Source organism: Heptranchias perlo, unplaced genomic scaffold, assembly GCF_035084215.1.
Source record: "Heptranchias perlo isolate sHepPer1 unplaced genomic scaffold, sHepPer1.hap1 HAP1_SCAFFOLD_54, whole genome shotgun sequence".
NCBI classification, from domain to species: Eukaryota; Metazoa; Chordata; class Chondrichthyes; order Hexanchiformes; family Hexanchidae; genus Heptranchias; species Heptranchias perlo.
The window spans coordinates 6,570,304-6,597,904 of NW_027139559.1; the positions used below are offsets into that span (position 1 = coordinate 6,570,304).

Sequence of the window (27,601 nt, forward strand, 5' to 3'; positions counted from 1 at the left end):
GACAGTGAACTGACATTTAATACAGGACTCGGTACAGGGAACAGACACTTAATACAGGACTAGGGACAGGGAACTGACATTTAATACAGGACTCGGTACAGTGAACTGCCATTTAATACAGGACTCGGGACAGGGAACAGACACTTAATACAGGACTCGGGACATGGAACAGACATTTAATACAGGACTCGGTACAGTGAACAGACATTTAAAACTTGACTCGGGACAGGGAACAGACATTTAATACATAACTCAGTACAGTGAACAGACTTTTAATACATGACTCAGTACAGTGTACAGACATTTAATACACGACTCGGTACAGTGAACAGACATTTAATACACGACTCGGTACAGTGAACAGACATTTAACACCGGAATCGATGCAGGGAACAGGCAGAGAAAGCAGGATCAGAGAGGTAAACGCGTGGCTAGAGAAACGGTGCAGGAGGGAAGGCTTCAGATTCCAAGAGCATTGGGACCAGTTCTCGGGCAGAAGGAATCTGCTCAACATATATGGGTTGCACCTCAACAGAGCTGGGATCAATGTCCTCGTGGGGTGGTTAACGAGAGCCGTGGGGAATTTGACAAGTGAATGGGCACCAGGATGAAACAATGGAGACGAGAAACAAGGTTTACAGAGGACTAGGAGAGACAAACAGCACTCGAGTAAAGGGTAGTTCAGAAATAGGATGGATCAAGCAGATGGCAAATGTGAGGCAGTGCAAGAATGGACAGGTAAGGGTATGTTTGAGCAAGAGCCCATGAAAATACGATGCGTACATCATTTTTACTAAGCTGCTGGCAATGAAAATGTAAAAACTAAAATTCTGTGCTGTAGATTTAGGCAATGTTTGTAAAGGAATTTAGTGATAATGCTTCGTAGAGATCAACTATTCATCGTCGACCAATCGTACTTTAGTCACCGCGGTAAAGAATTTAGCCTGTTGAGCTAAGGCCCTCAAATCTCCCACTCATCGATCTGACAATAACCAATCAACCTCATCTTTCATGGACTTGTTATGTTCGAAAAACGACGTCACCTTTCGAGGCTCCGGGTGCAAGGGTCGGGCTGGTACCGAATATAAGACCAGTGTAAGTACAGGTGATTGTAAGGGGTCAGTAGGAGAGGAAGAAGATTCAAAGAAGAAGGAAACACCCGAGCAGGTCGAGCATCTCTACTCAGAAGCGAATGGAGTCATTTTTTTCCGTTCTTATAATTATGGCGTGAGCGTTGTAATTATTTTATTTTGTGCTTGGTTTGATCACCTCAATAAAGAACTCTTCACCATCCACAAGGTGTCAGGGTCGGATTTATTACAGCAGTCTAAGATGGGTTTAGAGTGCATGTGCATAAATGCAAATAACGCAGGATATGGTTACGGTAGAACAGTGATTATGTTACTGGACTAGTAATCGAGAGGCCTAGGGTAATGATCTGGCGACATGAATTCAACTCCTGCCATGGTAGCTGGGGAATTTAAATTCAGCTAATTAAATAAAATCTGGAATAAAAAGCAAGTATCAGTAATGGTGACCATGAAACTACCGCACTGTCACAAAAATTCATCAGGTTCACTAATGTCCTTTATGAAAAGAAACCTGCCTCGTCACCTGGTCTGGCCTATAAGTGACTTCAGACGCACAGCAATGTGGTTGAATCTTAATCGCCACCTGAAATGGCTTAGAAAGCTACTAAGTTGTACAAAACCGCTTAAAAAAGTCATAATAAGTTTAAAACCGGATGGATCACCCGGCATCGGACCACTGGGCACCAGACACGGCAAAGTCAAAAAACCAAGCCCAGTCAACACGGCAAAATCTTCCTCACTAACATCTGGGTGGTTGTGCCAAAAATTGGGAGAGATTTTCCACTGACTCTTCCAGCAACAACCTAACAAAGCCATACTCACAGAATAATACCTATCATCCAACGTCCCGGACTATTCCATCACCGTCCCTGGGTATGTCATGTCCAACTGGCCAAATAGATCCACCGGAGGTGGGGGCACAATGGAATACATTCAGGAGGGAGTGGCCCTGGGAGTTCTCAACAATGACTGTGGACCCCAGGAAGTATCATGGCGTCAGGTCAAAAAAAGGCAAGGAAACCTCCTGCTGATTGCCACCGACCGCTGTCCCTTGGCTGATGAATCAGTACTCCTCCATGTTGAGCACCACTTGGAGCAAGTATTGAGGGTAGCAAGGGCACATAATGTACTCTGGGTGGGGGACTTCAATATCAATCACCAAGATTGGCTCGGTAGCACAATTACTGACCGAGTCTTGAGGACATAGCTGCCAGACTGAGCCTGCGGCAAGTGGTGAGAGATTTAATTGAGGTGTATAAAGTTATAAGGGACATAGATAGTTTGGAGAGGGAGGACCTATCTCCCTGAGCAGAGATATCAAAAAAAATGGGCAAAGTTTTAAAGTAATTGGTAGAAGGATGAGAGGGGAGTTGAGGAGAATTTTTTTGACCAAGATGGTGGTTGGGGTACGGAACTCACTGCCTGAAAGGGTGGAAGAGGCAGAATAACTTATCATATTTAAAAATCACTTGTATATGCCCTGGAAGTCTCATAATCTGCAATGCTACGGATCAAGTGCTGGACGGTGGGATTCGGCTGGATCGCTCTTTTTCGGCCGGCACAGACAGGATGGGCAGAATGGTCTCATTCTGTGCCCTAAATTTCTCTGATTATATGATTCTGATGCCCTTCTTACAGATGAGTCCCAGGAAGGCAAGATGCCACCTGTTCAGCTCTCTTTCTGTTCGACTCATTCTGGATTGGAAAGGAGTACATCATTCCCAATGGATCGTTCGGAAGGATGTAGATTTCACCTCAGGACAACTCAATGGTTTCCTGGCGATTCCTGACTCCCGGTGCGACACAGAGCCTCCATTTTTGAACATGCTGGTGACCACGAGACATGAGCAGCTGGAGGAACGGGCTGACATCCGGGAGACCTGGGGCAAAGAGAGACTGATTGGGGAGAGACGGATTTGTACATATTTCCTCCTGGGTTACGATGGTGCTCACCAGTCAGATATCGAGAGAGAAAATCATCTCCACAAGGACATAATTCAGAGCAATTTCACCGACACCTATTACGACCTGACGATCAAAGTGTTAATGAGCATGGAATGGGTTCATCGTTTCTGCTCTTCAGCGGTTTCCGTCATGAAGACAGACTCAGACATGTTTGTGAAAAACAATTACCTGACCAAGCTCCTGTCGGTGAAGAATCCACACAATTTTTTCAGTGGAGTTGTGTTTAATAATTGGGGCCCAATAAGGAATAAAAGTAGCAAATTTTACGTTAGTGAGGAGGAATATCCAAAGCACAAGTTCGCCTGTGCCATCAATAAAGCCGATCAGCACCCCCGGCATCTGAATCGCATTCTCCCAGAACGTTTGTCTCTCACTGGATTGGCCTTCCTCCATCTCTGCCTTTCTCTGTTTCTCTCTCCATGTTTACCTGTGCTCCTCTGGACCAATCACATTCCCTCAGTGTTTCTCTGCTCCAACATCCTTTCACAATATTTCATGTGACTATCTGCTCTTCTCACTACTCACAGACACCCTGTGGAATATAATGTGGTAAAATGTGAAGTCATCCACTTTGGAAGGAAAAATAAAACAGCAAAATATTATTTAGTTTGAGAAATACTACAAAATGCTGCTGTACAAAGGGATCATGGTGTCCTCGTACATGAAACTTAAAAAGCCAACAGGTAATCTGGAAGGTGAATAGAATATTGCCTTCATTTCTCGGGGGATGGAGAATGATAGCAGATAAGTCATGCTACAACGTTACAGGGTGCTGATGAGACCACACGTAGAGCACTGCGTACAGTTCTTGTGCCTTTATTTAAGGAAGGATGTACTTGCATTGGAGGCAGTTCATAGAAGGTTCACTAGGTTGATTCCGGATACCGAAGGTTTGTCTTAAGAGGGAAGGTTGAATAGAATGAGTCTATACTCTTTGCAGTTTAGACAAATGAGAGCAGATTTTATTGAAACATAAACGATTCTGAGGAGAGTCGATAAGGTAGATGTTGAGAGGATGTTACCCCTCATGGGGGAATCCAAAACTCAGGGGCATATTGTCAGAATATGGGTTCGCCCGTTAAAGGCGGAATTGAGGGGGAACTTCTTCTCCCAGAGGGTCGTGAATCATTTCCCCAAAATAGCTGTGGAGGCTGAGTCATTGAATACATTACAGGCTGAGTTAGACACATTTTTGATCAGCAAGGGAGTCAAAGGGTATGGGAAAAAGGCGGGAAAGTGGAGTTGTGGTAAAAATCAGATCAGCCATGATCTGAGAAGAGCAGAGAAATATTGAGGGACTGTGAGTGGTGATTGCAGCAGTCACACACAGGAAAGACCGTGAAAAGGATAGAGGAGCAGTGAGACACAAGGAGCCTGTGAATGTTGAGACGAGTCGAGGGCTAAAAGGAGTCTTTAAATGACGAGAGAAGGAGAGAGACACAGGGTGTGTGTGAATGGTGAGAGGAGGAGAGCGAGTCAGGGTGTCTTTAAGTGGCGAGAGAAGCTACTTGGAGAAATACTATAAAATGCTGCGGTGCAGAAGGATCTGGGTGTCCTCGTACATGAAACACAAAAAGTCAACATACAGGTGCACCAGTTATTCTGGAAGGCAAATGGAATGTTATTTCTAGGGAGATGGCGCAAAAAAACAGTGAAGTCATGCGACAAATTTACAGGGTGCTGGTGAGACCACACCTGGAGTACTGCGGACAGTTCTGGTGTCCTTAATTAAGGAAGTGTATACTTGCATTGGAGGCAGTTCAGGTTCACGAGGTTGATTCCAGGTATGGAAAGATTGTCTTATGAGCAAACATTGAACAGGTTGGCTGTATAGTCATTGGAGTTTACAAGAATGAGAGGAGGTCTTATTGAAACATATAAGGTTCTGAAGGGACTCGATTGGGTGGATGCTGAGAGGTTGTTACTCCTCATAGGGGAATCTAAAACTAGGGGGCATGTCCTCAGAGTAAGAGGTCGCCCGTTTATGGCGGAAATGAGGAGAAATTTCTTCTCCCAGAGGGTCGTGAATCTTTGGAATTCTCTACCCCAAAAATTGGAGGCTGAGTCCGTGAATACATTCAAGGCTGAGTGAGACACATTTTTGATCAGCAAGGGAGTCAACGGATATTGGGAAAGGGAGGGAAAATTGAGTTGAGGTAAACATCAGATCATCCATGATCTCATTAAATGGCGGAGCAGGCTCGAGGGGCCAAATGGCCTACTCCTGTTCCTATCTCTTATGGTCTTATGATCTGTGTCTCTCTGCTCGTCTCACCACTTACCGACTCCCCGTGTCTCTCTGAACCTCTCAGCACTCACACACTCCCTGTGTCTTCCTCCTCCTCTCACAACTCACAGGCTCCATGTGTCTCTCTACTCCTTTCACGATTCACATATTCCTCGTGTCTCTCTGCTCCTCTCACCATTCACATGCTCCCTCTGACTCTCTGCTTCTCGCACCACTCACGGACTCCCTGTGACCCTTATCACTCACAGATTCAGTGTGTCTCTCTGCTCCTCTCGCCATTCAAAGCATCTCTGTGCCTTTCTGCTCCTGTCCCCACTCACAAACTCCCTGTGTTTCTCTGCTCCTCTCACCACTCACAATGTCCCTGCCTCACTTTGCTCCTCTCACCACTCACGGACTCACTGTGTCTCTCTGAATACATTTGTTGTGTCCTTGTCTCTCCAATATTCATTCTCAGAGCACATGTCATTCTCGAGCTCTGCTTTTGCCTCTCAACTTTCACGTCCCTTCTTCCATTTCATTTTCTCTCTCAGTTAGTGTCTCTACCTTTCTCCCCTCTCTTTAAATAAATGGACACCTTTAGCTGACATAATTATGGGATAGCTCTTGAAACTGAGGTTTCATTCTAACCCTGCAGCACGAACACATAATATTTCAGGATGATCCCTCTCACAGGACCAGGGCGGCACTTTGACCCCAGCCAGCCACCGAGATTCACATCCTCTAACTCAGAAATACACAAGTGAAATGAACGGGGAGAAGAGGTTTCCTGTCAGTAAAATGCCTGAAACATCAGGAAACAGTACCAGACAGCTGGTCAACACTGACATCAGTCGCTGTGATGAATACAATGATACCCAGATCTGTGGATTAATTGTTTGATCAACTAGAGATCCCGGGGTCCAGGCTGAGCGGGGCCATTTTCCCTTCTCTCATTGATGGTTCTTATTGGACACGTGTGATCTGGGTGGATTTTGCACTCTGTCAGGCTGCATGTTCTTTCAGACAGGCATCCGACTGGAAATATGGAGCTAGCGGCCGTGTGAGCTTTGTTGTTTCAGGGGTATAACTCTTTCCATCCCAGTAAAATTAAGTATTGATTGCTGATTCTCCGTTCTTCTTTCCAGTCTCCTTTCGTTGCTCGTAATTTTAATAATCACGCCTGGAATAAACGTTGCACATGGGTTGAATTGCAGCCCGTTTGCTTGCTGCCAATTTGTGTGTTTGTTTACTGCAATACCCCGAATACATTAACTTTTGAATTGTATGAAGTGCAGTGCAGTTTAGTGTAGATGCGGCACAAACACACTTCTGGGTTACCTTTCGGATGATGGAGAATTGTCAGCTCGTTTCCTTGTAGATTGTTCTTTGATGGTGTATTCAGCTTGTAAAGATCGTGAGTACGGGTTGGACACAACAAGTAAAAGATAACTGACGTTAGGGTCCAGAGGAACCTCGGGCATACATTAAGGAACTGCCAACCATTACTCGTTAACTCATGTCAGGTAAAAGGAGTAAAGAAGGAATTTATTTCCGTCGAAGTAAACTCACCTCAGTCCTACATCATCTGGAATCTGTTGTCGTGACGGGGAATTGGAATGCTATCTCCCTCTGTAAAAATAATATTACTTTCATCTCAACTCCTGCAAAGGATCTGCCCGCTCTGGTCTGTCTGATTAACCCTCTGTGAACGATCTCCAGCTAATGTGTTTGACGGGGTTTCAATGCTCCCTTCTGTTAGTTACCCTGTACATGAATAAACCCCGTTTAGTTATTTAGCCTGTTGTGAACTGTGTCTAATGTGGTTTCACATCTCACTCACACTGCGCCCTTCTGTGAATTGCTCTGTACATGAATAAGTCCGTTTGATCTTTATCCGGTTGTGAACCTTGTACGGTGCAACAAAATTCTCCCTTTTCTCAAACGATGAGGGCGGTTCTGGTGTCGATCCACACGATCCAGGAATAATACAAGGGGAATGGTGCGACCTGCGCAAAGTGCCCTCGATTACTTTAACAATCCGGTGGGAAATAGGGGAAACCTTTAAAATGCTTGAAAGATAAAACGAACAAAGTTATATAGAGCAGCTTAACCACAGCTTCTCTACCCGAGCTGCGCTGAGCTGGTGGATGTGAGTCCAGTGTGATATTGGCCGCACACAATTTTTCTTTTATGATTCTTTCATGGGTTGTGGGCGTCGCTGGCAAGGCCACCATTTATTGCCCATCCGTAATTGCCCTTGAGAAGGTGGTAGTTAGCCGCCTTCTTGAACCGTTGCAGTCCGTGTGGTGAACGCCCGAGATACCACCCCGCGTGATACTGAGCCGAGCACAGTTCAGGAAGGGCCCAGGTAACATCCTCGGACCGTGCTGAGTTACCGATGGTTCGAGCCCAAGTGCCCCTCTGGTCCTGTGAGAGGAATCACCCTCCCATATTCTCACTGTAATTTCAAGCCTCGGTAGATGTTTGGGGTCCAAGTGCCCCTCTGGTCCTCTGAGGGGAATCACCCTGCCGTATTCTCACTGTAATTTCAAGCCTCGGTAGATGTTTGGGGTCCAAGTGCCCCTCTGGTCCTCTGAGGCGAATCACCCTGCCGTATTCTCACTGTAATTTCAAGCCTCGGTAGATGGTTGGGGTTCTAGTGCCGCTCTGGTCCTGTGAGACGAATCACCCTGCAATATTCTCACTGTAATTTCAAGCCTCGGTAGATGTTTGGGGTCCAAGTGCCCCTCTGGTCCTGTGAGACGAATCACCCTGCAATATTCTCACTGTAATTTCAAGCCTCGGTAGATGGTTGGGGTCCAAGTTCCCCTCTGGTCCTGTGAGACGAATCACTCTGCTATATTCTCACTGTAATTTCGACCTGTTTAACTTCTCATTAACCCTGAGCTCTTTTGCTGTTGCAATGTTAGTTACCCGTGAACTTGATGGATCACTGGACACGCTTGAGTAAAGCAGACAGGCTTTAATTAAACAGAACAACCCATTATCGGACAGAACCGCTCCCAGTGGACGGAGACCTCAGAAGAGGAAGGATTAAATTCCTATTAATAACTGCGGCGATATTATCCCCAAAAGTAACACGCGATGACGGTCCCTTAATCAGGAATCTTACAGATTCTGTGATCGTGCTACAGGGTGATCATGAAACCTCAATTTGAAGATCTACCCCATAATTATGTCGGCTTAAGGGGCACATTTGTTTAATATCGTTACAAGTAAGGAGAGAAAGGAAGTGACACAGACTGAGAGAAAATGAAAACGAAAACAAGGGAAGTGGAAGTTGAGAGGGAAAGGGATAGATGTCTGTGAATTGTGGGTGGAGCAGAGAGACACAGAGAGTCTGTTAGTGATGAGAGGAGCAGAGAGGCAAGGGGAATATGCGAGTTGGGAGAGGTTCAGAGAGATACAGGAAGTCTGCGAATGTGCAGAAGGGCAGGGAGACGCAGGGAGTCTGTGATTGGTGAGAGGAGGAGAGAGTCACGGAGTCAGTGAATGGTGAGAGCTGCAGAGAGAAAAGGGGAGTCTGTGAATGGGGAGAGGTGCAGAGAGACACGGGGAATCTGTCGGTGTGAGAGGAGAAGAGACACATTCAGTCTGAGTGTGTTGACAGGAGCAGAGAGAGACAGTTAAGCTGTGAATGGAGAGAGAAGCATAGAGACATAGGGAATCTATGAATGGTGAGGGGGAGAGCAACACTGGGTGTCTGTGAATGATGAAAGGAACAGAGAGACACAGGGAGTCTGTGAATGGTGAGGGAAGGAGAGAAACACAGGGAGTCTGTGAATGGTGAGAGCAGCACAGAGACATAGTGAATTTGTGAATGGTGAGAGCAGCAGAGTGACACAAGGAGTCCGTGAGTGGTGAAAGGAGCACTGATACAGATAGAGAGAGTAGCAGAGAAAGACAGAGATGGAGTAAGGGAAATCCATCAATCGAAAAATATACTGGGAGAATGAGATTCAGAGTGAATAAAAGTTTACTGAGTCTTGAATAAAAGGGCGTACATAGAGTTCTCGACTAGGGTATTCATGATACCACAGCTCACCCTGTTTCCCAGAATGGCACGAGCAGTCGGCCAGAGGTGCTGGGCCGCTTAATGATGGCACAGGGCAACTCGACCCCCTCTCTCTGTCCCAGTGATGGTGATTGACCAGCAGCTCGAACACCCGAGGGTAACGTTCCACATCATCATCTTCATTCTACGTGCAGGCAAGATGGACCGATTGGCCTCCTTCTGTGCTGTCTGATTCCATGACTCTACAATTCTAAGAACATCCTGCATCTGTTGAGTCTTCCAGTTCTTTCCAATAGAGACGGTTCTCAAAAGGTCTAACCCAGTGTGAGGTCACTATACTACGAAATCTGCACACTGAAAATGGAACCTTGCCAGTGGAGAAGACTTCCCTGGAACTCAGGCTGACCTGGGAGACTTGAAGTTTGGCCAGGCACAACCCAACGAAAACATCTTCCAGTTTGAGGAAAGGAACATCCCTCGAAATATTCCAGATCGCTCCCGCCAAGTCACCGGAAAAGACATAATCTGTCCCAGAGCAAAATGTCGGATACTTTGAATGAGGATATTCCTCCTCACTCACATAAAATTTGCTATTTTTATCCCTTATTGGGCCCCAATTATAGAAGACAACTCCACTGAAGAAATTGTGCGTATTCTTCACCGACAGGAGCTGGGTCAGTTAATTGGTATTCACAAACATGTCTGAGTCTGTCTTCATGATGAAAACTGCTGAAGAGCAGAATCGATGAACCCATTCCATTCCCATTAACACTTTGATCGTCAGGTTGTAATAGGTGTCGGTGAAATTGCGCTGAATTATGTCCTTGTGGAGGTGATTTTCTCTCTCGATATCTGACTGGTGGGCACCATCGTAACCCAGGAGGAAATATGTACAAATCCGTCTCTCCCCAATCCGTCTGTCTTTGCCCCAGGTCTCCCGGATGGCGGCCCGTTCCTCCAGCTGCTCATGTCTCGTGGTCACCAGTGTGCACAAAAATGGAGGGTCGGTGTCGCACCGGGAGTCAGGAATCGCCAGGAAACCATGCAGTTGGCCTAAGGTGGATTCTGCATCCTTCTGAATGATACGTTGGGAATGATATACTCTAATTATCAAAATGTAAACCGGAATGAGTAGAGCAGATAGAGAGCAGAGCAGGAGCAGGTGGTATTTTAGCTTCCTGAGATTCATCTGCAAAACAAGGGCATCAGAATATGAATGGCCAATGTACACAATTAATCAGGAAATTACTGAATTCAAACAAGAATTTAGTTGAGCAAAATAAACAAAATAAAACTAAGGGCGATACAGAGTAAAGCTCTCTCTACACAGCCCCATTAAACACTCCAGGGGCAGGTACAGGGTTAGATACAGACTAAAGCTCCCTCTAAACAGCCCCATTAAACACTCCTGGGGCAGGCACAGCACGGGTTAGATGCAGAGTAAAGCTCCTTCTGCGCTGTGCCATCAAACACTCCAAGGGGAGATACAGCACAGGGTAGATAAAGAATAAAGTCCCATCTGCACCGTCCTATGAAACACTCCCGGGGCACATAGAGCACGGGTTAGATACAGAGTAAAGCTTCCTCTACACTCTCCCATCAAACCCTCCCAGGGCAGATACAGCACAGGTACAGAGTAAAGCCCACACTTCTTGATATCTGTCACTTCCCCAAAACTCTTTCAGTCCAGCTTCGATCTTGTGCTGTGAATCTTGCAATTACACCCAGGTATCATGTTTGCGATTGAAAGCTCAGAAATACAAGCTCACAAAATTTTGAGAACAGGTCCCGTGATCCCTGAAAATACAGAATGACCTGCAGCCTGAATCCTACCGGCTCTGTGTCCCCCGCGCCCTCAGCATGTCGATGGCTTCGTTGAATGATGCTTTGGGGGCGTCCCAGAACAACCAATCACTCTTTCGTCCTGTGATTACGCCTGACACCCATAAAACAACGTTGGTTGCTCATTGCGACTGTATCTAAATTGCTCCGACTATCGATTCCCTGCAGGTATCTAATTCACCTTTGCTCCTCGTGTCCCTCCCTGTTTAAACATTATTTAACTTTTATGTGCACTGTTACACAGGTTCGAATTGCTATGAATTAACCCTGTCGCTGCTGACTCTCACTGCGGTACTGGTTTCACGGGCACAGCTCGTGTTCTGATACAAGAGCCTTGTTCTTCGTTGCGGGGCCAGATGGTGAGTATTGGCAGGGTATTTTACCATGTATGGAGCATCACAGCTGGGCTCAATGAGGCCAAGGATGGATCCTGGGCCGTCCCACTCTGTGTGACTCAGGAACACACATGATAAAATCACCTAACATCAGAAGCCAAGGATAGACCCTGGGCCGGCCCGCTCTGTGGGGTTCAGTAACACACAGGGTAAAATCAGCGAACATCAGCGGCCAAGGATGGACCCTGGGCCCTCCCGCTCTGTGTGGTTCAGTAACACACTGGATAAAATCAGCTAAAATCAGCGGACAAGGATGGACCCTGGGCCCTCCCGCTCTGTGTGGCTCAGGAACACACTGGATAAAATCAGCCAACATCACAGGCCAACGATAGATCCTGGGCCGTCCCGCTCTGTGTCGCTCAGAAACACACTGGATAACATCAGCTTTCATCAGAGGCAAAAGATGGCGACTCGTCCATCATTAATTAACCGGCTTCTGAAGTTACGCACTGATCCAACAGTGATCCAACCAACTTCCATTCTGGAGCTTCGGGCTCCGTTGCCAAATATCTCTGCACTTCGCTAAACTTAAATCAAAGGCTTCTGTACTCTATAGGGGCCAGTTCTGTTTCCAACAGCAAAGCAGTGCTTCAATTAATTTAAGTAACTGTAGTTTGAGAAGCACAAATTCGAACATACGGTGACGCTCCCACTTCAAGGCTCACAGGAGGAGAAAGCCAGAGACAGTCTCTCGCATATTGTATCGAAGATTCTGAATCATGCCAGTCCATTAAAAAAGCCAATAGTTGTGACATGAGTTGGAAACTATTGCGTGGGAAGAGACAGAGAGTAGGGATAATGAAAATGCACTGTGATTGACGGGATGTGAGAAGTGATGTTCCCCAGGGTTTTGTACTGGAGCCGCAGCTTTTCACCATCTACATCAATGACTTAGATGAAGGACTATAGAGTTGTACATCGAAATTTGCAGATGACAAGGCGCAGTAATTAATGTAGATGAGAGGAAATACAAAATGACGTAGACGGGCTAAGTGAATGGGCATAACTTTGTTCGATGAAGTTTAATGTGGTGAAGTTTCAGGTGATCCATATCCACAAGAAATAAAAATCGGAACATTTTCTTAATTGCAAGAGATTAAGAATTGTGGAAGAGGAAAGGGATTTGGGTGTCCAGTTACACGTGACACTAATAGTTCGTGCACAGGTAAAAAAAAAGAATCAGAGAGGATAATGGGATCATAGAACCAGACAGCACAGGCCACTCGGCCCATCGTGCCTGTGCAGGATTTTTGAAAGAACGAAGCAATCAATCACACTCCACAGCTCTTTCCTCTTAGCCCTGCAATTTCCCCCCATCAAGTATGTGTCCAATTCCCTTTTAAAAGTTACTATTGAATTTGCTTAAACCACCCTTTCAGGAAGTGCAATCCAGCTCATCATAAATCACTGTGCAAAAAAATGTCTCCTCATCTCTCCTCTGGTTCTTTTGCCAATTATCTTAAACCTGTGTCCTCTGGTTACTAATCCTCCGACGAGTGTTCGTAGTTGCTCAACATTTACTCTATCAAAACCCCTCATATTTTGGACATCTCTATTAAATATTCACTTAACCTTCTCTGCTCCAAGGAGAACAAACCCAGCTTCTCCAGTCTCTCCACGTAACTGAAGTCCCTGATCACTGATTCCATTCTGGTCCATCTCCTCCGTACCCTCTCACGCCATCTGTCTCTAGCCCATCCGTCTGTCACCCATCCGTCTGCCCCGCGTCCGTCACTCTGCACAAGATAAGAGCTCATGATGTTGGGGGTAATATATTGGCATGGATAGAGGATTAGCCAACTGACAGAAAACAAAGAGTCGGGATAAAAGTGTTATTTTCAAAATGGCAATCTGTAACTTGTGGGGTGCCGCAGGGATCAGTGATATTTACAATATATATAAATGACTTGGATGAAAGAACAGAATGTCTTGTGGCCAAATTTGCTGATGATTCAAAGATAGGTGGAAAAGCAAGTTGCGATAAGGTCACAAAGTGTCTGCAAAGGTTAAGCAAATTGGCAAAAAATGGCAGATGGAATATAACGTGGGAAAATGTGAAGTCATCCACTTTGGGAGGAAAAATAAAAAATCTAAATATTATTTGAATGGATAAATATTACAAAATATTTTTTACAGAGGGATCTATGTGTCCTCGTACATGAAACTCAAAACATCAACATACAGGTGCAGCAGATAATCCGGAAGGCGAACGGAATATTGGCCTTTATTTCTCGGGGCATGGAGTATAAAATCAGGGAAGTCATGCTACAACTGTACAGGATGTTGGTGAGACCACATCTGGAGCACTGCTTACAGTTCTGGTGCCCTTATTTAAGGTAGGACATACTTGCATTGGAGGCAGTTCAGAGACGTTTCACTCGGTTGATTCTGAGCATGGAACGGTTGTCTTATGAGGAAAGCTTGAACAACTTGGGTCCATAATCATTGGTGTTTAGAAGAATGAGAGAAGGTCTTATTGAAACATACAAGATTCTGAGGGGACTCGATTGGGTAGATGCTGAGAAGAAGTTACCCCTCATGGGGGAATCTAAAACTAGGGGCATAATTTCAGAATAAGGGGTCGCCCGTTTAAGACGGAAATGAGGAGGAATTTCTTCTCCCAGAGGGTCGGAAATGTTTGGAATTCTTTACCCATAAAAGCTGTTGAGGCTGAGTCATTGAATACATTCAAGGCTGAGTTCGACAAATTTTTGATCAGCAAGGGAGTCAAAGGATCTGGGGAAAGGGTGGGAAAGTGGAGTTGAGGTAAAAATCAGATCAGCCATGATCTCACGAAATGGCGGAGCAGCTTCGAGGGGACGAATGGCCTACTCCTGCTCCTTTCTCTTATGGGCTTATAGTCTCCCCATCCCTCTCTCCCCAACTGCCTCTCTCCATCTTTCTTTCCCCATCCGTCTCTCCCCATCCGTCTCTCCCAATCCGTCTCTCCCCCATCCGTCTCTCCCCCATCCGTCTCTCCCCCATCCGTCTCTCTCCATCTTGCTCACCCCCTTCCGTCTCTCTCAATCCGTCTCCTCAATCCGTCCAATTCCATCCGCATCTCTCCATCCATCTTTCCCCATCTGTCTTTCCAATAAGCCTCTCCCTCATCCGTCCCTCCGATCCCTCTCTCCCCATTCGTCTCTCTCCATCCATCTCTCCGCATCCATCTCTCTCCACCCGCCTCTCACCCTACGTCTCTCGCCATCTTTCTCTCCCCATCTATCTCTTATTCAGCCGCCTCTCCCTATCCACCTCTCCTCAACATCTCTCCCCATCCATCTTTCCACAATCCATCTCTCCTTTATCCATCTCTCGCCCACCTGTCTCTCTCCATCCGTCTTTCCCATCCGTCCTTCCTCGTCCGTCTCTCCCCATCTGTCACTCCTCATCTTCTCTCCCCATCCCCCATTCCCCATCTGGCTCTCCCCCAAACATCTCACCCACACCCGTCTCAACTCCATCCGTCTCTCCAATTCATCTCTCCCCACCCACCCCATCCCATTCATATCTCCCCATCCGTCTTTCACCAATCCGTCTCTCAACAATTCGTCTCTCCGTCATCCATCTCTCACCCATCCACTTGCCACTTTTTTGCCCTCCTGAGCGGTCCATTGATATCTTCCTGCAGTCCACAGCTTTCCTCCTCACTATCAACCACACGGCCGATTGTTGTATCATCTGCAAACTTCTTAATCATGCCCTCTATATTTAAATCCAAATAATTAATATACAGCGACAGTCAGTATCTGTGGGGGTGGGAGGAGGGAGAATGGAAAGTTCAATATAAAGTAATCACTAATGTTCCCAGAGTTACTGTTAAATGTGAAGGGTCAAACTTGGTTGCTTTTCACCAAAGCCCCTCTCGGGGGAGCGATTGTTTTTTTAAGTACAGGTGCCACCTCCATGTGGCAGGGAATATTACATCTCAGCGTTCGTTGAACCTTAAAGCACAGGAGGCGGCCATTCAGCCCATCGTGCGTGTGTCGGTTCATTGAAAGAGCTATCCAATTAGTCCCATTCCCCTCCTCTTTCCGCATACCTCTGCCAAATTTTGCCTTTTATGATTTTATCAAATTTATTCTTAAAAGTCATATTGAATCTGCGTCCACCCCCTTTTATGCTGTGTATTCCAGATCATAACATCTCGCTGCAGAAAAAAAAATCCACATAATCTCCCCGCTCTGATTCTTCGGTCAATTAGTTCAAATCTGTGTCCTCAATGACCTACCTCACAGTGGACACAATATCGCCTTCTGAACTATATCAAAACCCACTGTATAAAACCACCACAGCAGGACTCGAATCAGCAATCGTCTGATAACACCACAATTCAGCACCAAAGATGACACACCTTATCCATTAGGCCATAAGGCCACTGACGAGTTTTTAAAAAACTGTATTGAAGAGAATTCTGAGCAGTTTCATGGCCATTGGTCTCCAGGATGAAATTTCTCCTCATCTCAGTCCTGAATGACCGACCCCTTATTCTGAGACTGTTACCACTGATTCTAGATTCCCCAGCCAGGGGGAAACATCCTCCTTGCATCTACCCCGTTGAGCCCTATAAGGATTTTGCATGTTTCAATTAGATCACCTCTCATTCTTCGAAACTCTATAGAATATAGGCCTGGTCTACTCAATCTCTTCTCATACGACAATCTCGGCATCCCAGGAATCAGTCTGGTGAACCTTCGTTGCATTCCATCTATGGCAAGTATAAGCTTTCTGAGGTAAGGAGACCAAAACTGTAAACAATACTACAGGTGCGGTCTCACCAAGGCCCTATATAATTGCATTAAGATATTTTTACTCTTGTACTCAAATTCTCCTCTGATAAAGGCCAACATAATATTTGCATTACTAATTGCTTGCTGCACCTGCATGTTTGCTTTCAGTGACTCATATACATGGGCATCCAGGTCCCTTTGAACATCAACATTTCCCAACCTCTCACCATTTAAAAATACTCCACATTTCTGTTTTTCCGACCAAAGTTGGATAACTTCACATTTTCCACATTATATTCAATCTGCCATGTTCCTGCCCACTCACTTAACCTGTCTATATCCCCCTGAAGCCTCTTTGCATCCTCCTCACAATTCACATTCCCACCCAGTTTTGTGACATCAGCAAACTTGGAAATATTACATTTTGTCCTCTCATACAAAGCATTGATATGGATTGTGACTAGCTGTTGCCCAAGTATCGATTCCCGCTGTTCCCCACTAGTAACATTCTGCCAACCTGAAAGAGACCCGTTTACTCCTACTCACTGTTTTCTGTCTGTTTACTAATTCTCAATCCATGCCAATATATTACCACAATTCCATTTGCTCTAACTTTGTTCACCAACCTCCTGTGTGATACCTTATCGAAAGCCTTCTGAAAATCCAAATACACCAATCCACTGATTCCCTTATCTATTCTATTAGTTACATCCTCAAAGAACTCCAATAGGCTTGTCAAACATGCTTTTCCTTTCATAAATCCATGTTGACACTGTCAAATCCTATTATTATTTACTAAGTGTCCTGTTATCACATCCTTAGTAATAGATTCTAGCACTTTTCCTACAACTGATGTCGGGCTAACACGCTTGTAGTTCCCTGTTTTCTCCCTCTCTCCTTTCTTAAATTGTAGGGTTACATTTGCTACCCTCCAATCTGCAGGAACCATTCCAGAATCTGTAGAATTTTGGAAGATAACAACCAATGTCTCCACTATCTCTGTGGTCACCTCTTTCAAAACCCTAGGATAGAGATCATCAAGTCCTTGGGATTTATCAACTTTCAGTCCCAATAATTTCTCTAATACTATTTTTTTAATATTACTAATTTCTTTCAGTTGCTCATTTGCGCCAGACCCTTGGTTCACTAGTATGTCTGGAAGGTGTTTTGTGTCTTCTTCAGTGAAGACAGACACAAACATTTATTTCATTTCTCTGCCATTTCCATATTCCCCATTTTAAATTCTCCCGTCTCTGTCTATAACGGGTCCACGTTTGCCTCCGCCAATCGTTTCCTTTTTACACACCTATAGAAGATTTTACAGTCCGTTTTTTATGTTTCCCGCTAATTTCCCCTCATATTCTATTTTCCCTTTCTTTATCAATTTCTTGGTTCTCCATTGCTGACTTCTATAATGTTCCCAATCCTCAGGTTTACTGCTTTTTCTGGCAAGTTCATATGCCTCTTTCTTTGATTAAATACTAACTTTAATTTCTCTCTTTAGCCACGGTTGGACCACATTTCCTGTTGGGTTTTTGTGCCTTAAGTGAATATATATTCGTTGAAAATTATGTATTAATTCTTTAAATGTTAGCCATTGCCTCTCTACCGTCGTACCTTTTAATGTAGTTCCCCAACCAACAACAGCCATCTTGCGTCTCAATCCTTTGCAGTTTCATTATTTCGATTTAAGACCCTAGTTTCGGATTGAATTACATTACTTTCAAAAATAATGAGGAATTATATCATAGTATGGTCACTCATCCCCAAGGGCTCATTTACAACAAGATTATTAACTAACCCATTCTCATTGCACGATACTAGATCTAAAATAGCCAGTTCCCTAATTGGTTCCTCAACATAGTAATCTAATGTAAGGAGTCGCACAATACCACGTTATAGTCCAATAGCTTTATTTGAAATCACAAGCATTCGGAGGCTTCCTCCTTCGTCAGGTGCCTCCGAAAGCTTGTGATTTCAAATAAAGCTGTTGGACTATAACCTGGTGTTGTAAGACTCCTTACATTTGTCCACCTCAGTCCAACACCGGCATCTCCACATCATAGTAATCTAAAAAAATCATCTCCTTTCCATTCTAGGAATTTGTCCCTCACAATATGAGTGCTAATTTGGTTTGCCCAATCTATATATAGATTAAAGTCTCCGATGATGACTGTATTGCCCTTGTTGCATGCTCTTCTAATGCCCTGCTTTATACCGTGCCCTGCATTACGACTACTGTTTGGTGGCCTGTAAACATTTCCCACCAATATTTTCTGCTCCTTGCTGTTTCTTAGCTCCACCCAAACTGATTCTACATCTGGATCTTCTGAGCAAAGAACCTTTCTCATTATTGGACTGATCTCATCCTTTATTAACAGCGCCACCCCACCTCCTTTTCCCTTTTGATTGTCCATCCTAAATGTCGAATATTCTTGAATATTCAGTTCCCAGCCTTGGTCACCCTGCAGCCACGCCTCTGCAATGGCAATTGGATCCTACCCATGCATCTCTGTTCGTGCCGTCAATTCAACTACCTTGTTGCGAATGTTGCTTACTATCAAATAAAGTGCCTTTAATTTTGCCTTTTTAACATTATTTCCGATTTTGTTCTTATTTGCTTCCGCTGCCTTCCAATTTCACTTACTACTTTCTTGCCTTCCACGTCCAGCTTTGTTACTCTCCCTTCTGAATCGCCTCTAGTTTACTATCCCCCTGCCAAGTTAGTTCATTCCATCCCCAATAGCACGAGCAATCCTCCCCGCATTGATATTGGACCCAGCCCCATTGAGGTGCATCCCATCCGGCTTGAACAGGTCCCACCTCCCCCAGAACCGGTCCCAATGCTCCAGGAAACTAAAGTTCTCCCTCCTGCACCATCTCTCCACCCACGCATTCATCTGCTCTCCTCCTATTTCTATACTCACTAGCGTGTGGCACTGGGAGTAATCCGGAGATCAGTACCCTTGAGATCCTGCTTGTTAATCTCTTTCCTAACTCCTTAAACTCTGTCTGCAGGACCTCATCCCTCTTTCTACCTATGTCAGTGGTGCCGATATGTACCACGACATCTGGCTCTTCACCATACCCCCCTCCCGCCCAGAATGTTCTGCAGCTGCTCAGTGACATCCATGACCCTGGCACAAGGGAGGCAACATACGATCCTGCAATCACGTTTACAGCCGCAGTAACGCCTGTCTGCTCCCCGAACTATGGAATCCCCTCTCAGTATTTCTCACTTGTCCTTTCTCCTACCCCTTCCCCCTATACAGCTGAGTCTCCCATGGTGCTGTGGACATGGCTCTGGCTGCACTCCCCAGAGGAACCCTCTCCACCACCAGTATTCAGAACTGAACACTGGTTGGAGAGTGAGATGCCCACAGGGCATTTCTGCACTACCTGCCTGGTCCTCCTTGTCTGTCTGGCGATCACCCAGTACTTTTCAGCCTGCACTTTCTTCAGCTGCGGGCAGTCCTCTTCCTGAAACGTGCCATCCACGTAGCTCCCAGCCTCGTGGTTACACCGTGGTGACGCCATCTGCTGCTCAATTTCTAAAATCCTGAGCTCAATCTCCTCCAGCTGACGTCACTTCCTGCACCGACAGTTGTCCAGGAAACGGGAAACGCCCTGGAGTTCCCACACAGCACAGGCCGTGCATTCGACGGGTGTGAGCTGCCCTGACACACCTTGACTTATTTGATTGTTTACCAAACATAACAAAAATAAATTAAGACTTAAACAAATACTCAATACCAAAAGAAACGCTCACCAACTACCAGCCAATCTGTTCCATTCCCTGTTATTTTTTTTTCTCTTTCTATATTTTTCTTTTTTTGTGTTTTTAGGCCACCCTTTTATAAGAGGGGAGGGTTTAGGTTGTGATTATGTGCAGGAAAACCCAAAAGAAACAAAAACAAGTGTCAAATTAAAATTTAATTATGCTGGTCCAGGATGCCCTCCAGTCCCTGCGGTGCCCACCGGTCGCGGCAAGTCTCAAGCGTTCCGGTAAAACACCACGAGCTCCATCTCCGGAGCAACCCAGGCGCGGAGAATTTCGCGGAAGAGAGGCAGACAGTCCGAGTGGCCGCCCCAAAGGGCCACGCCCAAACCGGACCTGTGGATAGCCACCTTGGACAGGCCCAGGAACAGGCCCAAGAGGACGCCCACCGATCTGCCCGCCCCCCTCCACCTCACAGGGCGGCCAAAGATCAGGAGTGTGGGACTCAAGTGCAGCCAGAACTTGAGAAGCAGCCCCCTTAACAAATCAAACAGGGGCTGCAGCCTCCCACATGCAGTGAACAAATGAAACGCAGACTCGTCCAGGCCGTAGAAAGCGCAGGCGGCCTGGGAGTCCGTTAAATGGCGTAACCGCTTATTGGACATGACTGCTCCGTGCAACACTCTCCACCCCAAATCCCCAATGGCACACGGGAGGATCCCCGAGTAGAGAGCCTTTCACTCGGGACCCCCGCCTCTGCCGGACGGCAGGATGGTACGCCAGGGCATGTCCCGGCGAGAGAAGAGGGCGAGGAAGTGGAGACTGTGCAGGAGCAGCTGTAGAGGAAATCCCTCCGTGCAGAGCGAAATGGAATGGAGGGAATTTCCGAGAGATGGCTCAAGTTGTGGGGCACCGCCCCCAGAGGGAGGATTCGGGGCCTGACGCCGATGAGGAATTCCGTCCGGACGGGGGTCAGATCGGACGGGATAGCTCGACTGCCACTTTCAACGCCCGGATTACGGCGGCCGTGCCCCCGACACTCAACGAGGACATCCGGGCAGCCAGCATGTCCGGCGCCATCCAGCCCGCCCCTTCGCCATCAAGGACGTCCCAGACTCTGGTTAACTCACCGGCCAGGGCCATGCGCTCCATTTGCCGCGTGCGGCCGAAGCCGACACCGTGGAGGAACGGATTCCTGAGCAGCGGCTCCTGCAGGACGGCCGCAAGCCCCGACGGGCGAGAGCACGGGCGGGAGGCAACCATATTCCAGACCCTGATCAGATCCTGGTAAAAGTCAGGCAGCTCCTGCAATGACGTGCGGCCGCCCGGCAACATGATAAACAGGAGCTGCGTGTCATAATTCAGGCCGTGCAGCCGGTGGAAGAAATACGTCGCCAGCGCACGCCTTCGAGGAGAATCGTGAACGTACAGGTATCGCTGCAGGGTCTGAAGGCAGAAAGTCGCCACCCGGGTGTGGACGCACACCAGCCCCTGACCGCCCTCCCGAAGCAGGAGACTCAGGGCCGCAGCAGCGACCCAGTGTATCCCTTTGGCCCAGAAGAAGTCGATGAGCTTCTCCTGAATCTTGGCGACAAACTCAGGAGGAGGGATCAAAGTGACCAACCGGTACCACGACATGGCGGCCACCAGCTGGTTTATGACCAGCACTCGACCCCTGTAGGATAACACTCGGAGCAGTCCTGTCCAGCGTGCTCAGCGAGTGGTGACTTTGGCCTCTAGCTCTTGCCAGTTCGCCAGACAGGCTACCTTGGCAGGGCTAAGATAGACTCCCAGGTACCGGAGGTGCGTGGTGCTCCAGGCAAAAGGCCGTAGCTCCACCAGCAGGGAGTCCGCCCGCCATTGACCCACCAGGAGTCCAGAACATTTCTCCCAGTTGATCCTGGTGCAGGAATTTGCAGAGTACACCTTTTGGCACGCGTGCATCGTCCGCAAGTGACCACGAGGAGCACGTCGTCGGCGTAAGCCGAAAGGATGACCTCCATGCCCGGCTCGCGCAGAGCCAGTCCCGACAACCTCTTCCGCAAGAGGAGCAGGAAAGGCTCCACGCAGACTGTGTATGATTGGCCGGACATGGGGCATCCATGATGCACTCCTCTCCCGAAACGAAGGGACGCCGTCAAGGATTCGTTAACCTTCATCAGACACTCCGCGGTGGCGTATAGAAGTCGGATCTGGGCGACGAAATGTGACCTGAACCCGAAAGCGCACAGATCCCGAATAAGTACTCGTGAACCACCCTGTCGAACGCCTTCTCCTTATCCAGGGAAAGGAAGGCGAGCCTCAGACCAGCCCTCTGGGAATGGTGGATCAGGTCCCTGACCAAGTGGATGTTATCGTGGATCTTCCGGCCCGGGACCGTGTCGGACTGGTCGGGGTGGTTCATGTGGGCCAGCACGGTGCCAAGGCGAGCAGACATCGCCTTGGTGAAGAACTTATAATCCGTGCTGTGGAGGGAGACCGGGCGCCAGTTTTTAAGGTGACGGAGATCCCCCTTCCTTTGCAATAGGTCGACGACCGCCCTGCGCCACGAAAGGGGCATCTCCCGGTCGCCAGAGTTTCCCCCAGGACCCGCGCGTAGTCGCCCCCCAGGACGTCCCAAAAGGCCCTGAGGAACACCACGGTCAGCCCGTCCAGCCCTGGGGAATTTCCCTCTGGAGAGCGGGTGGACGGCATCGGTCAACTCTGCCAGACTCAGCAGAGCATCCCTGTTAATTTACAGTTTTATTAGTCTGGTCAATAAACTAATTTAAGTTATTAAAATTAATAAACTTACAGCGGTTTTACGCTTCCAGCTTTTAATTTGATTTTACCCAATTCCCTAACTTAGAGGTAAAAAAAAAGCTGCAAAACTTACCAGCCAATCGCCCACCTGCTGTCCTGTGACGTCACTCCTTGTTTTTGGCTGATTCGGGCCAGCGTGAGTCATACACTGCGCACGCGCAGTCGGCAGGTAACGGCGCATGGGCACAAGACGCAGGCCCGCAACGGAAACTCCGGTCCGCGCATGCGCCGTAGATATTTAGACTGCGACTGGAAGCGGGGTCTTTTCTCGTCTCACTGACTGGGCCCGCTCCCGCCGCCTCAAGTGAGTTTCGGCCTTCGAGCAGTGGCATTTATTTCGCTCCTATGGCGCCTACGCCGCTCCACTCGTTCCGCTCTCGCCGCCTCCGCTCCTCATGAATCTAGGCCTTCAAGCCGGGGCTTTTATTTCGCTCCCTCTGCCGCTCCACAAGTTCGGATTTCGCCCCCTCCGCTGCTCATTGCGTGCAGGCCTTCAAGCCGGGGCATTTATTTCGCTCCCTCTTCCGCCTCCGCCGCTCCACTCGTTCCGCTCTCGCCGCCTCCGCTGCTCAATGAATGTAGGCCGTCAAGCCGTGGCTTTTATTTCGCTCCTTCTGCCGCCACCGCCGCTGCACTCGGTCCGCGCCGCCGCCTCCGCCGCTCCAAAGTACGGGCGGAAATTGGGGAGGTACTGGCCATAATCGTCCAAACATCTGTGGTTACGGGGCTGGTGCCAGAGAGGACTGGAGAATTGCAAACGTTACATCCTTTTTCAAAAAAGAGAATTGGATACAGACTTGAAAGGAAACATTTACAGGGCTGCGAGGAAAGGGCAAGTGAGTGGGACTCGCTGCATTGCTCTTGCAGAGAGCTGGCGCGGACACGATGGGCCGAATGGCCTCCTTCCGTGCTGTAACCTTTCTATGATTCCATGACATCGAATGATCCGGGACTGACAGCACATCCCTTTCAAACAGAGAAAGACACAGAACTCTCTCGCTCTCTCTGTCTCTCACTCTGTCTGTCACTCTCTCTGTCTGTCTGTCACTCTCTCTGTCTGTCTGTCACTCTCTCTGTCTGTCTGTCACTCTCTCTGTCTGTCTGTCACTCTCTGTCTGTCTGTCACTCTCCCTGTCTGTCACTCTCCCTGTCTGTCACTCTGTACTTGTATCACTCTGCACTTGTGTCACTCTGTACTTGTGTCACTCTGTACTTGTTTCACTCTGTACTTGTCTCACTCTGTACTTGTCTCCCTATCAGTCTGTCCCTGTCGTTATCTTTCCCCTCTCTTTCTTTCTGTCTCCGTCTATCTCTCTCTCTCTCTCTGCCTCCCTCTCGCTGTCTGCTGGTGTCTCTCTCTCTTTACATTTCCACCTCCCTGTCCCTTTTTGTCTGCTTTTCTCGCTCATACTGTTTCAATTTCTTTGTCCCGCTCTCTGCGTCCCGTCTCTCTTTCTCTGCTCTCTATCTCTGTTTCTATGTCTCTTTGTGCGTCTCTATCTCCATCTTGCCTCCGTCTCTTTTTCACTTTCTGTGCTCTCTGTCTCACCCGCTTGTCTCTGTCTCTATCTATCACTGTCCCACTATCCCTTTACCCTTCCATCTTGCCGCTCTTTCTCTCTCCTATTTTCTGTTTCTCTCTCTCCCCTCTGTCTCCTTCAATTTATATTTCTCCCTATCTTTCTCGCTGTGTCTTTATTTTAAATTCACATTCGTGCATCTGCTCAATTCTTTCTCTGTCCTGCTCTTTGTCTTTCTTTGTCTAATTTGTCGCTCTCTCTCTCCCTCCACACACTGTCTGTACTCTCTGTATGAACTCTATCACTCTCACTTTGTCTTTTTCTCAGTCTCTCCGTTTTGTCTTTCCCTCTTTCACTGTCTAAACCCTGTCACCCTCGCTGATCTCTCTGTCTCACTCTGTCTCTCTCTGAATCTGTCAAATGCTGTCTCGCTTTGTGCCCGTGCATGTCACTGTCTCTTTCTCTCTCACTGTCTCTCTGTCTGTGTCTCACTATTTTTCTCTTTCTGTCTCTCTCCGCCTCCCTCTCTCTCCGCCTCCCTCTCTCTCCACCACTCCTTGTCTTTCTCACTCTCATTGAATCCCCTCTGCCCACTCCCTGCTCTGTCTCTTTCTCTTTATCCATCCACCTCTATCTCTATCGCTATTTCTCTGTCTGTCTCTTTCTCTCACTCTCTTTTTCTGTTGATCATTACAGGTTTGTTTCCTCAACCTGCACAGCCTCTCTCTTTCTCTCTGCCTCTCTCCCCTTCTCTCTAAAGAATCTGTCTCTTTCTCTCTTTGTCTCGCTCTCTGCCCCACTCTCTGTCTGTGTGTGTGTGTCGCTCCTTCTGTCTCTTTGTGTCGTTGTCTGTCTCTCTGTTGATCTGTCTCCGTCTGTGTTTCTGTCTCTGTTTGACTCTCTCTCACTCTCTGCCCCTCTGTCTCTCACTCTCTGCCCCTGTCTCTCTCTCTCTCTCTCTGCCATCTGTGTGTGTCTCTCTCTCTGCCCTTTGTGTGTGTCTCTCTCTCTGCCCTCTGTGTGTGTGTCTCTCTCTCTGCCGTCTGTGTGTGTGTGTCTCTCTCTCTGCCCTCTGTGTGTGTGTGTCTCTCTCTCTGCCCTCTGTGTGTGTGTCTCTCTCTCTCTGCCCTCTGTGTGTTTCTCTCTTTCTGCCCTGTGTGTGTGTCTCTCTCTCTCGGCCCTTTGTGTGTTTGTCTCTCTCTCTCTGCACTCTTAGTGTGTCTCTCTCTATCTCTGCCCTCTCTCTCTCTCTCTGCCCTCTTTGTGTCTCTCTCTGCCCCTGTGTGTGTGTATCTCTCTCTGCCCCTGTGTGTGTGTGTGTCTCTCTGCCCCTGTGTGTGTGTGTCTCTCTCTGCCCCTGTGTGTGTATGTCTCCCTGCCCCTGTGTGTGTGTCTCTCTCTCTGCCCCTGGGTGTGTGTCTCTGCCCCTGTGTGTGTGTCTCTCCCTGCCCCTGTGTGTGTGTGTCTCTCTGCCCCTGTGTGTGTGCCTCTCTCTCTGCCCCTGTGTGTGTGTCACTCTCTGCCCCTGTGTGCGTGTCTCTCTCTGCCCATGTGTGTGTGTCTCTCTATCTGTCCTGTGTGTGTGTCTCTCTATGCCCCTGTGTGTGTGTCTCTCTCTGCCCCTGTGTGTGTGTCTCTCTCTGCCCCTGTGTGCGTGTCTCTCTCTGCCCCTGTGTGTGTGTCTCTCTCTGCCCCTGTGTGTGTGTCTCTATCTGCCCCTGTGTGTGTGTCTCTATCTGCCCCTGTGTGTGTGTCTCTCTCTGCCCCTGTGTGTGTGTCTCTCTCTGCCCCTGTGTGTGTCTCTCTCTCTGCCCCTGTGTGTGTGTCTCTCTCTGCCCCTGTGTGCGTGTCTCTCTCTGCCCCTGTGTGTGTGTCTCTCTCTGCGCCTGTGTGTGTGTGTCTCTCTCCGCCCCTCTCTCTGCCTGCCCCTCTCTCTCTCTGCCCCTGTCTCTATCTCTGCCCCTGTCTCTCTCTCTATCTCTGCCTCTCTCTCTCTCTCTCTCTCTGCCCCTTTCTCTCTCTATCTCTCTGCCCCTTTCTCTCTCTCTTTCTGCCCATTTCTCTCTCTCTCTCTGCCCCTTTCTCTCTCTCTCTCTGCCCCTTTCTCTCTCTCTCTCTGCCCCTTTCTCTCTCTCTCTCTCTGCCCCTTTATCTCTCTCTCTCTCTGCCCCTTTCTCTCTCTCTCTCTGTCCTTCTTGCTCTGTCTCTTCCTCTCTAGGTGTCCTTAGTCTCTCTCTCTCTCCATCTCTATCTCTCTCTGTCTCTTTCTCTCCAGCTGTCCTTTGTCTCTCTCTCGCTCTGCCTCCATCTCTCTCCCCCTCTATCTGTCTCTCTCTCCCCCTCTATCTGTCTCTCGCACCCCCCTCTATCTGTCTCTCTCACCCCTCTCCATCTGTCTCTCTCACCCCCCTCTATCTGTCTCTCCCACCCCCCTCTATCTGTCTCTCTGAACCCCACAATATCTGTCTCTCTCCCCCCCACAATATCTGTCTCCTTCCCCCCACAATATCTGTCTCCCTCACCCCCACAATATCTGTCTCCCTCCCCTCCCCCCACAATATATGTCTTCTTCCCCCCGACAATATCTGTCTACTTCCCCCTCGATCTGTCTCTCTTCCCCCCCCCTCGATGTGTCTCTCTTTCCCCCCTCGATGGGTCTCTCTTCCCCCCCTCGATGTGTCTCTCTACCCCCCCCCCTCGATGTGTCTCTCTACCCCCCTCGATGTGTCTCTCTACCCCCCCTCGATGTGTCTCTCTACCCCCCCTCGATGTGTCTCTCTACCCACCCTCGATGTGTCTCTCTACCCCCCCTCGATGTTTCTCTGTACCCCCCCCTCGATGTGTCTCTCTACCCCCCCCCCCTCGATGTGTCTCTCTGCCCCCCCTCGATGTGTCTCTCTACCCCCCCCCTCGATGTGTCTCTCTAACCCCCCCGCAATGTGTCTCTCTACCCCACCTCTCGATGTGTCTCTCTACCCCCCCCTCGATGTGTCTCTCTACCCCCCTCAATGTGTCTCTCTAACCCCCTCGATGTGTCTCTCTTCCCACCCCCACCCCCATGTTGTGTCTCTTTTCACACCCCTCTGTCTGTCTCTCTCACTTACCACCACCACCCCCCGCCCCCCTCTGTCTGTCTCTCTCCCTTTACCACTCCATTCAGTAATGCCTCCTGCTGGAAAGTGCGGCAGGTGCTGACACCGAGTGTCTCTTGTGATGCAGGAGATACAGCCTTTGGCGCGCCATGGCAGTGAGGCAGCCTGGGTCTGTGAGGC

The 27,601-nt window shown here is 48.1% G+C and overlaps 1 protein-coding gene across 1 annotated transcript; it reads right to left on the bottom strand.

Moving 5' to 3' along the window:
• Window positions 1-8,293: 8,293 nt before the first annotated feature.
• On the bottom strand, window positions 8,294-23,528 carry LOC137315152 (beta-1,3-galactosyltransferase 5-like). Its single transcript, XM_067980045.1, has 2 exons — window positions 22,883-23,528; window positions 8,294-10,511 (listed from the first exon to the last, which is right to left on the bottom strand). The coding sequence occupies exons 1-2, from the start codon at window positions 22,988-22,990 to the stop codon at window positions 10,002-10,004; spliced, it is 618 nt and encodes a 205-aa protein (XP_067836146.1). The 5' UTR covers window positions 22,991-23,528; the 3' UTR covers window positions 8,294-10,001.
• Window positions 23,529-27,601: the final 4,073 nt, after the last annotated feature.

What these genes read in the sequence shown, in the direction of transcription:
- LOC137315152 (XM_067980045.1), bottom strand. Translation starts at nt 22,990, where the DNA reads ATGCGCCGTTACCTGCCGACTGCGCGTGCGCAGTGTATGACTCACGCT. An exon ending in AGCAGGTGGGCGATTGGCTG is followed by an intron (nt 10,512 to 22,882) that starts GTAAGTTTTGCA and finishes CTTGTTTTGCAG; the next exon opens with ATGAATCTCAGGAAGCTAAA.